Here is a 13,542-nt window from a genome sequence, read left to right as displayed (position 1 = left end):
AAGTGCAAAGGGAATAATTAACATATCTGTCGAGAGATGCGTTCCCGATAATGAGTTTACTACACGTGTAGTTAATGTCGCTTTCGAGGGAACTTTGCTCAATTACGCGTAAATAAACCACAGGCGATCAAAGAGATCAGGCCTGCCAGCGCCGTCATCGGTTGGGTCCTGGGAAAACGATTGAATTAGTTATTCGGTTCGATTGATGGCTGTTTTGTGGCGATATCTTGAGCCTTCATGATGCGTTCCCGGAACTAACCGAGCGATAACCGATGGCCGCAAAAATGTCCCTCGATGGGAGCGAGTTGTTTGAGTGGTGGTTAGGATTTAATGATAATGTTCCTTTCAACCGGATGCTGTTCACAGAATCCACCACATTACAAGTTTAAATTATGGCGTAAAGATACAAGCTAGGTCGCACGGAAAACAACCGTAGATTGGCGGATGGTTGGGTGAAGAGATGAGAAAAAAACAGTCTAACCCTGAGGAAAGTGTTTTCCCTGATTGTGCGGGAAAAGGGTCGCTCGAGTGTGCTTTTCCATTTTATTGTCTTCGAGGTTCTAAAACATCAAAGCCGACTTGCCACAACGAAAAGTACAGGCACTCGGTAAGGAGCGTTTTTATCCTTAGCTACATATTGCCATCCCAAACTGTTAAGGAGTAATTAGCATTTGACTCGAGGGGTTTTGTACTAAATGAAGCGCTGTTGATGGACTCCGTTTTCGGGTCATAAGCGTCAAGCTTTAGGGACGTTTATTAAACGAGCAACTTTTTACATAAAAAACAGGCAAAATGATTCTCGATATTTTAAATAGCTTCCAGAAAAAAAAACGAACAAACTTACTAACTTTCGATAGAAAGAGTGATACTTGTGTGAAAAAACGGAAACTAACAAATCGAACAGCAACATTGTGATTAATGATTGAGGATTGTAAGTTCAAAGCTGTCTGCCAAACAGGCCTGAAACAGGCATCGGGCGATGTTTGTTGACGGCTTTTTGTCATCAATGACTCAACTTTTGGGGCGCCAAAGACTAAGGGAACCGTTTTTATCCTCATCAACGTCAATGGCAGCTATCGAGAAATGATTGCAGAAAAAAAAAGCTACCCCCCCACTTTAGCAACTGCTAGACTTTTCCGGGTGTCCATTTTTGTGTCCATCATAGTTCGGCTGGTCAGGATCATTAAATCAGAGTCTCGTTTGTTGCCACACGTTTCGATCATCTTCAATAATGTGTTTCGATAATTGCTGTTCTTTAGTGTATGCACAACTTGCCCGCAGTTAGATGAGCGTTTGTGTGTTTTAAAAAAATTAGGTTCTTATGAAAAATATTCCGGCATATTATTTTTTGTTTCGTTTAGTGTGGGGCTCATTCGAAGTCGGGCATGCTGTATCGCATTCCGTGGCTTGGTAGCCACCACGCGGAACACCAATTTCCAACAGTCACCTGTTTAAGCAGAATCGATTATGCTATCTGCGGAGGCAATCACAACCTTGTTTGCATTTAATTAAAGTGCAGCGATTTCGCTCCAATTAAATTATTTCGCTTTACACAACCAACAGACAGCACGGTGTCGTGTCTTTGGCACATCTTCGTGTGCACGCGCTTCGTCCACATACACCGATACCAATGCAATGGCCATTGTCCGTGGGCAAAGAAAACTGCAACCGGAGTGCACCGGATGCGCCCGGCCAATATGAACCCAAATTCATTGGGTGAAGCCATTGCCGTGGAGAAAGCTGAACAGAAAAGCAAAAGAAGAAAGAGAAGAAAAAAAACATCGCAGCCGCATACAATTCCACCAACCATTGGCGTTGGAAATAGGAAACGGTGCTTCCGTTTTGGTGTAGGAGTTGCTCTTCGCTCTCACCACCTGCTCGGTTGGATTATTCCTATTTACCGTGGAGGAGGATGGCCGGGCGAGCTTTCATTAGAAGTAAACGAACCCTGAAAATGCTCGTTTCACTTTGCACCTGTTAATGCTGCTACTTCAGCTGGTCCGACCGGTGACCACGGAGGGGCTGATTGTGAACAAGTTATTTCTCGTTCACTGCCCAAGCACGGCTGCGATCCGGTCGGTTAGTGTTGTTGCATCTTTTCGCATGTTTAATTAAAACCAAACCGGCTAACCGGCAGCGTAGCTAAAACATGTCATGCAAAAATTTCCTCCAGCTCGTTTTTTATGCTGATGATAAGCTGTAAGTGAAGGTCTACAACATGCGGAATTGATCTGCAATGAAAAAGGGCATCAGCTTTTCTAACATTCATCGGACAAAATCGGGGAGTTTTTTGGTTTTCTGGTTCCTTTCAACGTGAAATCTAAGACCGTGGAAGGTTGACGATCGTGTACCGAAAACCAAAGCCTGTACCATATTATCACGTCCCCCAGCAAGGATTGCCAAGCTCGGGAATCGGGATTACGATCATTTCATCTTATCCCTTCCAGGCTCCACGCACGCTAGGATGCGACTGGTGGTGGAAAGTTCAGGACGAAGCCTATCAGTGAGAATTCGTGGCTGCCGGCAGTTTGGTTCACGAACGAGCTATCTTGAGCCAAAACCCGACGCCTGCTTCTCCGATGTCGTTTGCATGGATACCACACGGATTCTCCTTTGTGAACAGCATCATTTGAGCAGGCGCCACGAAGGTATTCTTCCCCGTTTGGAGTTGCACTTGAGCCGGGTTCATTTTGGGATGAACAGGTTTTTCTTGCGGGGAATTGAGTTACGTTTATCAGTGAACTGATGTTCGCCCATGGTGTTCATTCGTTTTAGTGTGGCTTCCTGATGGTCGTTGCTACCAACAGCTGATGTTTGATTTTGCACTACTTTTGCGTAGAGGCTAGCCGGATAGAAGGTGTACGTAGAGCAGGCCATCTTTAAGCAGTGTTTTTGTGACGATGTTTGTGGTACAATATAATAAGGCAAAATTCTTTCTAAATCTCAAATAGAAAAACATGTTAGGAAAAATTGTATCAAAGTGATTTGTATTCAAAACAGACAAGCTTTGATTTACCGAATATATATGAAAGATTCAAAATTTACAAGCTATGGATTCGAGATGTGTAAGGTAAGATTACTCTGCATCTCTATTCTTCGAGTTATGGCCTGGTTTGTTTTTTAAAATATTATATTTAGCGATATTGAGCATTTTGGTAAGAATGGCTTATTAGTGGTGCAATACTGAGCGAGGAATAGGTGTATTAAAATAAAGTTGTATAAATTTTTAATAAAAATTAAAACTAAACAGTATGCAAATAAGTTAAAGTTTTATCTTCTTGCGAACGTGAACAAAATTAAAGCATGGGTAAACGTAGATATATTGCATGCTTATCCGGTGAGACAACTGCTTAGCGCTCTTGGCGTATTCCAGTAATAAACGGAACCGCTCGTGCTCAGGCACCGTTTGTTAATTCTTGATTCCAGCTTTAACTGTCGCAAAATGTTATTTAAGTAGAGAAGCTTAGGGTGTCAATGTTACTTCGATGTTCTTTTCTCAATCAACATGTATAATAGAACATAGCTTGTTTCATAGAAGTTTTTTTATTGTATGGATCCAAGTTTTAAATTGCCTTAGAAAAGGCCACCATACATGACACCACAGCAAGTGATGATACTTTTTAACGGTATCGTCGCATGTGCAGACGGTTACGGCGACGCCAGCAGGCACGACGGGATCCACCGATAGTCTGGGAGTAGCGGTATCCCTTGCCCAAACCACGAGAACTCTTTCCAGCGGATGTAAGACCACGAAGCTCACGGTGCTTGTGCACGGCATTGCAAATCCAGTTCACGTTTGCATCACGACGAATTGCATTGTGAGCCGGGTCGACCATAATGACCTCGAAGTATTTGTGCGAGGCATCCTGGGCCACCCAGTACGAGTTCAGTACGCGGAGACCTCCAAGACGACGACCCACACGCTCCTAAACACAACATTGCATGAAAGAAGAGTGAGATAAATATTATTGTTTGCTCCATAGAAATGTCAAGTCTAGCATCAGTGTTCAATTGTGAGGTTAAGTTGCCTTTGTCAGACATCCAAGGAAGATTATGATAGGTAAATATAATCACTATATTTATCATCGAAATTTTTATCATCATTAAAAAAACAACTTTACAGCTTAAATCAATAACTGTAGCTAGACATGCGTTATTACTTGAGAACTAATACTTACCTCGGCCACGGATTGCAGACAACGGTACGGCTTGAGCTGGTTGACACCGTGGCTCTTGGGCTTACCGTACGTGCAACCCTTGGGAACCGGACGTTTGCGACCACCGCGGCGCACGCGGATGCGGAAGATGGAGAAGCCCTGCTTGGCTTTGTATCCAAGACGGCGGGCCTTATCCGGGCGCGACGGACGCGGAGCACGGTGGAACCGAGTCATTTGACGGTACTGCCACACGCGAATACGCAGCAGGTAGCGCATAACATCGCTCTGCTTCTTGCGATACAGCTCTTGCACGTATCTGTATGCACCCATGCTTAAAACGATCGAGGATAGACCCTAGTAACGAAATCAAACATGTTTTGATCAGAAGTCACATCATCGGTCTATCCTACCGCGGCCCGGAGGCGGCTCACGGTAGCTGCGCATAGCCGGAAATTGTGTGATGACAAAGCAAATACAAACCTGCAAAAAGGAAACGAAAAGTGTGAATAACAGAGTACAAGGAACAACGTAGTAATTAAAGCTTAGGAATGTTTCTGAAAACACATCTTACATATAGTTTTGTGATCAAAAACCTGACGAGATATGAATTTCGCGACTTACCTCGTGGACAATATGCTGAAAAAGAACAGGTCGCAATTGACAGCTAGCAAGCGTGCTTTCAAGGAACTTGTACTGTCAATCAGATGCGTTTATAAGCCTATGCTCAAACGGTCAAGATTAGATTTTTTTAAAAGCTTTTTGAAAAATGCAGTAGATGTCACTGCAATGAATTCGGCTCAAAGTCTCTATAAAAATACAAAAAAAAAAAAAAAAAAAAAAAAAAAAAAAACTGCAATGAATTCAATGCATGCCTTTGTAATTTAATTCCTCAAATCAAAAACTCTCGTTAAATCTCTCAAAAACTCTCTCTCAAATCAAAAACTCTCTTTAAAATAAAAAAATGTCTTTAAAAGATATTGCAAGACAAAGAGTTCATTGCAGTTAACGATCTAAAATATTAGATTGATTATTCTGGATAACTAAACGAAACTCTTTCTGCAGATAGCTACTATGATAAGTAGTTATTATTCCAATTTGTGGCATTATTTTGTGTAAGTATGTTATTGTTATTGTTATTTTTTTAAGAACGGCCGTATTTAGATTTGAATAATCATTTGTGAGCTGAAAGGCATTTCCTCCCAACAGCCGCATAGAGCCTTATCCCGGGCTGATTAGGATAGTTTTTGTAATGATGTAGAAGTGTGTTACATCTAGTGAAATAAATAGTATAATTACCATGCAATCGTTCCGACTTTTATGTGTTCCAATATATAATTGTTTGTAATTTCTAGTGGCAACGTGAGCAATTCCAATCGATGCTTTTACACAGACGTGTACGAAGTCCATAATCTGCGTTTTGACAGTTGAGTTGTTGAATGTAAATAATAACATTACCACCTGCCTGCACTCTGCAAAAGAGGAACTTCAAAACATAGTATCAACAAAAAATGAATCATGAGTCAATCTACTAAACCCAACATATGATTCTAGATAGTTGAATCTATATAGAAGTGGTCAATCTATTAGAATCTATTAGAAGTGACCTCTTGGGACATTCAAATACAGAAGGCTATATCCCATTCATTAAGTGCCTTATTCAAATGATCTGGAAGAGTTGAATTTGTGAAAACATGTGAGATATAGCAATTTGACGTGCAATAGCACACTTTGTGTCACTAACGTGATATAAATTTTATTTTCCCTTTGCGGTTCGCTAGTGAAGCATGGCGAATAAAGCTCGAAAGGATGGAGTTGACTTCCAGCAGCATCTATTTTACTACATAATTGGGTTGAACCACAACAGATATAACTACTCGATATTGTATGAAGGAAACGACAAATTTTACGGAGCGTTAGACGACGTGATATTAAGAATTCATCCAGAGGTTAAAAGCAAAATCAACGAAGGATTCTACTTGTTTCAAGCAAAGCAAACCATCGACAACACATTTACGATGTCCATACAAGATTTATTACATTACAAAGTAAACGTCACAAAGTACATTGATTCATATAAAACATTTAAGGAATCGAAAGCACGTAATGGAAACGAATTGCCTACCGAAATGATATACTGGACCTCATACGATTTTCACAAGACGAGTAAAGCATTTATAGAAGAACATTTCAGCAAAGAGCCTCACCTAGATTTAAACATCACAGAGATAAAGAAGTATAAAATTTCTCATTGGAAAGCTCTGTTCATGTTCGATACAGCCCAGAATTTAGCACAACAATGTACGTCAAAGCCGACACCCAAAAAAGAAACACCAAAGCACACATATTTATGTTCAGCAGTAGTACAGCAAATCATGCATGAAATACTGGAAGTAGCAAATCAAACGGACCCCGTAGATCTTGAAAAAAAATCCACTGTAAGATTTCGGGAACAATTTCTATCGGGCGCTGAAAGCCTATCAAAAAATGCAACCGCGTTTCGGAAAAGTTTTCAAATAGCCTGCCAGATGTGCCACTTCACAGACTTGCCATCAGATGTATTCACTACCGACATAATTGATCTGAACTGGGCGGACAATGCTTCACAACAGTCGCAATCCGGTTTACAGTATAACGGGCTTGGTGAAGATGAATTGAATTGGTTTTTCGATCATTTTATATTCTATGTCAACGTACCAAAAGGTGAGCCAATGCTTGAAGCTATAAACGATGTGTTTAATGGACAGTTCAATGAAAAACTGTTCGAAAAGTATTTGCTAAAGAAACCTCAAAGCGTTGCGCAATCTGCTAGGCAAGGAAAACAGCAACCAGACATTTTTATTACGAAACCATTCGTTAATGCGCTACTCGAAATGATACATCTGCAACGTAGCTTGACTGCTCCATCACTTAAATGTGTGGAATTCAAACAACAAAGTCTCAACCACTTAGATGAGCTGATTCAATCAGCACTTCATGACAACGTGTGGGATTTATGCATAATTGCAAAACCGAAAGTCGAATGGACTGTGGCTCGCATCGCAAAATTGAACAAAAGTTCAATTTTAATTAGCAATTCGGTGGATTTCAACAATTTTCTGAGGATGTTAACAGAGCTTCGGTCCATAGAGCTTGGTGAAAGTCTCATCGATGATGTGGTACAGATTGTCGTTCTAACAGGAATAGAAAATATGCCACTACACTCGAAGCAAATTTTAGAACAACTTCCAAATAATGCAAAAGTGATATCAATAATACCAAACACTGGCGGCATGCTAAACAATTACATTGAAGATGATGTAAAGTTTGACGACGTATCCGTGGATTACGACCAACTTGAAGTCAAACATTTGACTATAGATGCAAAGAACATAGCAATAACCAATTTACAAAGTGCGAATTTGTTGGATTGCGTTGAGCAGGTAGTCGAATTGAGTCTTCTTAAAGGTATTACAGTAAAATCCGATACGTATGCGTATGATGAAGAACATTACATCGAACGACAACTTATTGACGAGAGTGGTAACGAGGTGTCTACTAGGCTGCAGTTCATCGATTCAACACCAACGGTGTCAGTCATCTGTGATACAGCAGGGCAAGGAAAAACTATCGAGCTTCTGCGGATAGCTAAAGAAACGTGCGCTGTGCCGAACACCGTATGCTTGTACTTCAGAGCCAGGACTATTGCTACCAAACTGTCACAAAATGAGCATACAGGCGTTCCAAACACGCTGTTAAACTTGTTGCACATTACCCCAAGAAGCGCTTTGGTAGATAATATCGTTATGCTTTGCTTTAAACACGTACGTGTGTGCCTTTTGGTGGACGGTTTTGATGAAATAGTTGAAAAATATCAGCATCTCGTCATTGTCTTTCTGCAAGAAATCATGAATGAAACTAATTGGTCGATTTTGATAGCAACAAGAACCGAATCGAAACCAGTACTAACGAATGCGTTCAAAACTGCCAGCTTATATCATTTGGGCAAGTTTTCTTACGTGGCGTATTTCAAACGTTTGTGGCTGAACGAAAAAGTGAATCCCTCATCGGAGCTGATCGCGAATGTGCACATTTTTCTTAGCAGCTTTGATGTTTTGCTAAAAAGTGCCGGTTGCAAATCGTTTCTTGAAGTACCTCAGCTTTGTAAAATCATGGGCAGCATATATCAGGAGCGTATAGCACAACCCAACATTCAGTTGCACACCAACTATGCAATTGGATCTATCTATGACACGTTCGTGCAGAGCCAGTTTGAAAATACGGTGCGTGGCAGGTTCGACGATACGGACAAACTAGTAGCGTTGGCAAAAGAGCTATTGAAGGCCGAATTTTACGCCAAACATATGCAATTAGCGTACGAACTGGAATACTACACGTACAAACAATTGCTGCCTTACGAGAATTTTACACCCTTTGGATTAATCATGGTTCAGATTGACTCATCGGATAGCATTCTTTTTACACATCGTACTGTAATGGAGTATTTTCTAGTTCGCTGTTGTATGCTGGATGATATCGCTGATGAAAACTTCTTTGCGTTCCTGGAACGTTATTTTTGCGTGTCACGTGTAAACATTGCTGACAAGTTTATCGATTTCTTTTTGGCCGATGCTAATTGCCTTAAGTGCAATAAAAAACAAATCATCCAATCGTATTTGCTCAACATTCCAAATCATCTCGCCACGTGTATAAGAATAACGTTGAACAATGCGACGTTTAATACGTTGAAGTTGTTGCTGTCGATCTCTCCAAAATCGCGATTGAACAATTTATGTTTTCGTTTCGGAGCTACGCAATCCATGGAAAATATGAGTTATGTCTCCTCCGCCCCGAACGAAATCAATCTGAAACGACTTGGAGAAAGGCAATTGATTCTTCTGCTTGAAGCGCTTAATGAAAGCGACAAAGCCAGCCAATCAGATTACGATCAGTCTGCTAGCGAGAGTGATTACGATCAGTCTGCTAGCGACGAGATCAGTCTGCTAGATTCCAAAAGTGATGAAGAAAAAGGATATTGTGATGAGAGTCTTTTGAAACGTATGCTGTTTGAAACGGAATCGACGGAGGAAGATGCCCTTGAGGTGGCAATAAGAAAACCGTTTCCAGTTGTGTTCGACTGGATTGTTTCGTACTGCGAAAAGCACCCCAGCCCACACATTGAAAATTATATTTTAGCTCGGCTTCCCCGATATGCAGGAACACTTATAAGACACTGTGGCGTTGAAAAGAATGGACAAATTATCGACAAGATACGTGAATTGTGCTTGGAAAAGCTCGATCATGATACTGTGCGAAAGTACCTTCAAAGTTTCGATTTGCTTTACGAACTCGTAAACAGTATTGAAACTGTTCCTCAAGGAAAGAAGTTCATAGAAAAAGATCGGATATATTTGTTAGAGAAGGTGATTGAAATTTGCGATTGGTATATTGATACCAAACTGTTAACTGTAATGAAAACTAGAGCTTCCGATCAAATTTATAATTTGCAAAATGTAGCCATTAAATGTCGGTTAATAATCTGGATCAGTAGGTAGTGAACCGTTGGATGGATGCTGTAATTGTATTGTATTTGTATATTTATTTGTTTTGTCATAAAGACTATAGTTTTTCATGCACAAATCCAGATAACACAAGCATTGCTAGCAACATCTAGCATTGCTCGTAGAAAGTTTAATAAAGAAGTGTTTATATCAAAGTACTCATAGTTTTTATTAACGCTACGAAGGAAACATAAAAAGCGTCACGAGATCCAAAGCGAGTACGACGTGTCGGAATCGTTAGTTGGGAACGAGGAATGTCAATGCACAATGAAGGAATGTAAAAGGGAGCACGAGGCAGGAGATATGGTGCGAGTTGAAATTCACATACTGTACACTAGGTATGGTTACTTCTGCATGCATACATACAAGGTATGATTACAAATGCTCGATCTACATCTTCGATCAACTCTACATCTTTGTTAACTGGACTATACATATGCATGTTAGGAAAGATTAGTAAAAAGCGAGTATTTGTAAAATAAAAACGACCACATAATAATCCACAATTAATTATCCACAAATCCGAACCCCTTAGCTCGCGTCAACTCTCCCCAAAAGCAATCTTACGAAAAAATGCGCCTTTTGTAACACTCAGCTCACAAAAAGGGGCACCGGAGCAGCTATGACGGCAGAGCTGATTCAGTACGGCCAAAGAAACGACGCATAGCCAAACTTGTGAAGTACCGCTGAACTCTCTCAATTTTTGCATTCAGTTTTCCACCCGAGGATCTCCAAATAACGCTAGCATACTCATGGGTAGATCGGACCAACCAGCAATACAATGCTCTGTGGCAAAGTGGATCCAAAATATCTTGTGGCTACGGATCGGTTCCTTAGCTTTATTCGCGCGGAAGATCACTTAAATTATGTGCTCGTTGAAGGTTCGTTTACCATCCAAAATTACACCTAGGTCGAGGCAACAAGATCAAGGAATCAAGGCAGTTTTGAAGGATTACACTATCGTTTTACCCAAAAACAGGATGAAAAAGTTTTAGGTCAGCAGCAAAAAGTAGATGACCGAACTCAGGCAAAACAGTACAAACATAATTTATAAATAACAGAAAAAGTAGTGGAGAAAAATCACTCCCTTGGGGCACAACGGAAGGACAATGAAATTCTCTAGACAGGATAGAACTAAGCTTAACTTGACATGCTCGAAAACAAAGAAACGACCAAGAAACCCATTGAGCTGATAACCCTATTTTGAGGAGCTTTGTTACGAGTAACGAATGTGAAACTGTACCAAAAGCTACCCTGAAATTGGTGAATATTGCGTTCACCTGCAATCTCTTATCCGAACAAGTAAGCGCAGAGGACACGGTCGGTAAAAGTCGGTAGGGAAGCAATGTACCTCCAATACATTGGTGACCACAGTCTACATGAGCACAGTCGTGATAAGCAATCTGGTTTTGGGAAGTCCCAAGTTTGCGCATCGGGACATCCACAAAGTCACTTGGGTGTTCCCAGATGGAACCACTCCGAACCAGATTTACCAAACGTGTTGATAAGCCGCAGACGACAGTGGAGCCTGTTCAACGTCAGAACATATAGAGAAGCCAACATCGATTCCGATAATTATCTGGTTGACTTAGTGGTACGTTGCAGAATCGCCCATCCCCGTGCCAAAGGAGATGAGGGTGGAACGCTCTAAAAACCAAGATAGTGAACTGTGCAAAATCCACACTGCCACCACGTCGAGGCAACATCAAATCTGGCTGGTTCGACGACGAATGAGAGGATTCCAACACGGAAAATCAACCGCTGACCAGATCTTCACCATGCGGCAGATCTTGGAGAAAATGGCGGCTGATGACATAGACATCATTGGTTTGCGGCTCTCCTGTGTAGCAGAAGCTTACAAACGGATTGAGCAGGCGGCTGAGAACATCGGGCTGGAGATTAACGTGGCAAAATCCAAAATGATGGTGGCACTGTCAGCGACCCCGCTAATAAATACTAATGCGAGTCTACGCAGGGGTGATGTACAGATAGGTGAGCGAACCTTTGAAGTCGTTCAAAACTTCACCTATCTGGGGTCAAAAGTCAGCACCAAGGGTCATACTACAGTCTGAGGAAACTTCTCCACTCAAAATACCTGTCGCGACGGCTGAAGCTGGAACTATATAAGGCATTGATAGTTCCAGTACTCACATACGCCTCTGAGGCATGGACCTTGTTCGAGAGGAAGATGCTCAGAAGGACGAGCTTTAAACCATTTCTTATAAACTGGTTTTTGCTCCCTAAAACTGACTTTAGCTTAACCGTGATTATAAGTAAAAATGTGGTAAAATAACATGCGCTTAACGACAATTGCGATTGTAAGGTGAATGTGCATTTATCTAATACTTAAACTTCAGTCAGATACAATGCATTGACGAAGTACATAATATGCACCTATACCTATATCTATGCACACTTTTACTTTATTGAAATTTGTATATTAAGTACAAAAATAAATTTAAATACCAAAAACGAGCGAATATACCATGACATATAAATAATCTCAAGCTAATCTTTTGTCAGGAAACTTTTATTTTGTATTTTTGGGACGATTAAAGCGTTCAACAGGTTTAGAATTCAAATTCATAGCAAAAATCGTTGTAAATAACACTGTTACTAATAGGGATTGATATAAAATGCACCTGAAACATGAAAAAACTGTGCACAGTGGCGCCCTCTGGATATCCAAAGCATAAAAAAATGCTTAGATTTGTTATGAAAACTTACTATAATTATGACCGTGGTTTGTTCCAAGCTGCCCCTTAGTGCACGGGTGACAGCAATCGACGAAGCAGCTCACTGGGACGATGTTCCAATCGCTGACCGGCCAAATCATACTACTGAACCAAACAATCAACACTATGTTTTTTTTTCGCTGCGAAAGAACCCAAACAAACCCTGGGCAAGACCTGCCTGACTATTAGTATATGAGCTCAAACATGTAGAAAATAAATCAGAATCAATGAAGGAATCAGAATCAATGCGAGGAGGTATTCTTCATTTGTTGAAACGCCTTCCTCATTTACAGTACGCGGTTGTTTCTCAAGTCGGGTTTCTGTCTGCGCCATATCCGAACTGTCTAACATCAAATTTCTCCCTTCTGTGGCATTGTTTGAAACTCCTTGGAGATCAACAGTGCGAGACCTTACTCGGGCAGATTCCTGTACAATTTATTTTGCTGCTTCCAGCGATCTTCCGATAGTCCGTCGAGTGCATCGTTAATTCGCCTCTTTTTTTTTAATCTTCGAATTTCAACACTTCAAACTGTTCGTCGAACTGATCTCGTTGAAAATACGTACAATCTGCGTCTGAGTCTTTACGTTTCGATATAAGCAAAAACATCTTGCGGTTAAAGATCACCGCTACACCACGAGGTTCGTATTTCATATCACAATGGGAATCCCAAACTAATGCGGTGAACATTAAGTTTCGAGAACATTAAGCTTTTGTTTGAGCATTCCAACTTACAAAAGAAGGTGTTGCATATCGTAGAATATAAAAGTAATATCTCAACTTTAGCTATGACGATTGCTAAGCCATGGATCACACAACACGACGGTTATTAGTCGTAAAATCCATCACTGCAGCTATAAGTAGGAAGTTGTAAATTCTTCTTGCAATACTCTATTCTTGATTACTCTGTTTGGCTCTACTATGTTTTTGATTACTCCGTTTGGCGCAAGAATGGTGTAACATCTACTCGTTTCATCTCGATCGACGTTATTTGTCACAATGTTAATAGGAGGGGTCAAACCGCAAACAATATTTAGAAATATATTAAACTATAGCAATTTATATAACTTATAAAATTGAGGACTATATAAATAGCGGAATAGTTTGTTTTTCCC

At 40.7% G+C, this 13,542-nt stretch overlaps 2 protein-coding genes across 2 annotated transcripts; one reads left to right on the top strand and one right to left on the bottom strand.

Moving 5' to 3' along the window:
* Positions 1-3,530: 3,530 nt before the first annotated feature.
* On the bottom strand, positions 3,531-4,799 carry LOC128727322 (60S ribosomal protein L15). Its single transcript, XM_053821217.1, has 3 exons — positions 4,779-4,799; positions 4,179-4,511; positions 3,531-3,926 (listed from the first exon to the last, which is right to left on the bottom strand). Exons 2-3 carry the CDS (start codon positions 4,485-4,487, stop codon positions 3,621-3,623), a joined length of 615 nt encoding a protein of 204 aa, XP_053677192.1. The 5' UTR covers positions 4,488-4,511; positions 4,779-4,799; the 3' UTR covers positions 3,531-3,620.
* Positions 4,800-5,941: 1,142 nt separating this feature from the next.
* On the top strand, positions 5,942-9,807 carry LOC128724372 (uncharacterized). Its single transcript, XM_053818098.1, has 3 exons — positions 5,942-9,084; positions 9,151-9,680; positions 9,779-9,807. The coding sequence occupies exons 1-3, from the start codon at positions 5,942-5,944 to the stop codon at positions 9,805-9,807; spliced, it is 3,702 nt and encodes a 1,233-aa protein (XP_053674073.1).
* Positions 9,808-13,542: the final 3,735 nt, after the last annotated feature.

The sequence above is a fragment of the Anopheles nili genome, chromosome 3 (assembly GCF_943737925.1).
Source record: "Anopheles nili chromosome 3, idAnoNiliSN_F5_01, whole genome shotgun sequence".
In the NCBI taxonomy this organism is placed as follows: domain Eukaryota; kingdom Metazoa; phylum Arthropoda; class Insecta; order Diptera; family Culicidae; genus Anopheles; species Anopheles nili.
This window is presented reverse-complemented; position numbering and strand designations above follow the sequence as displayed.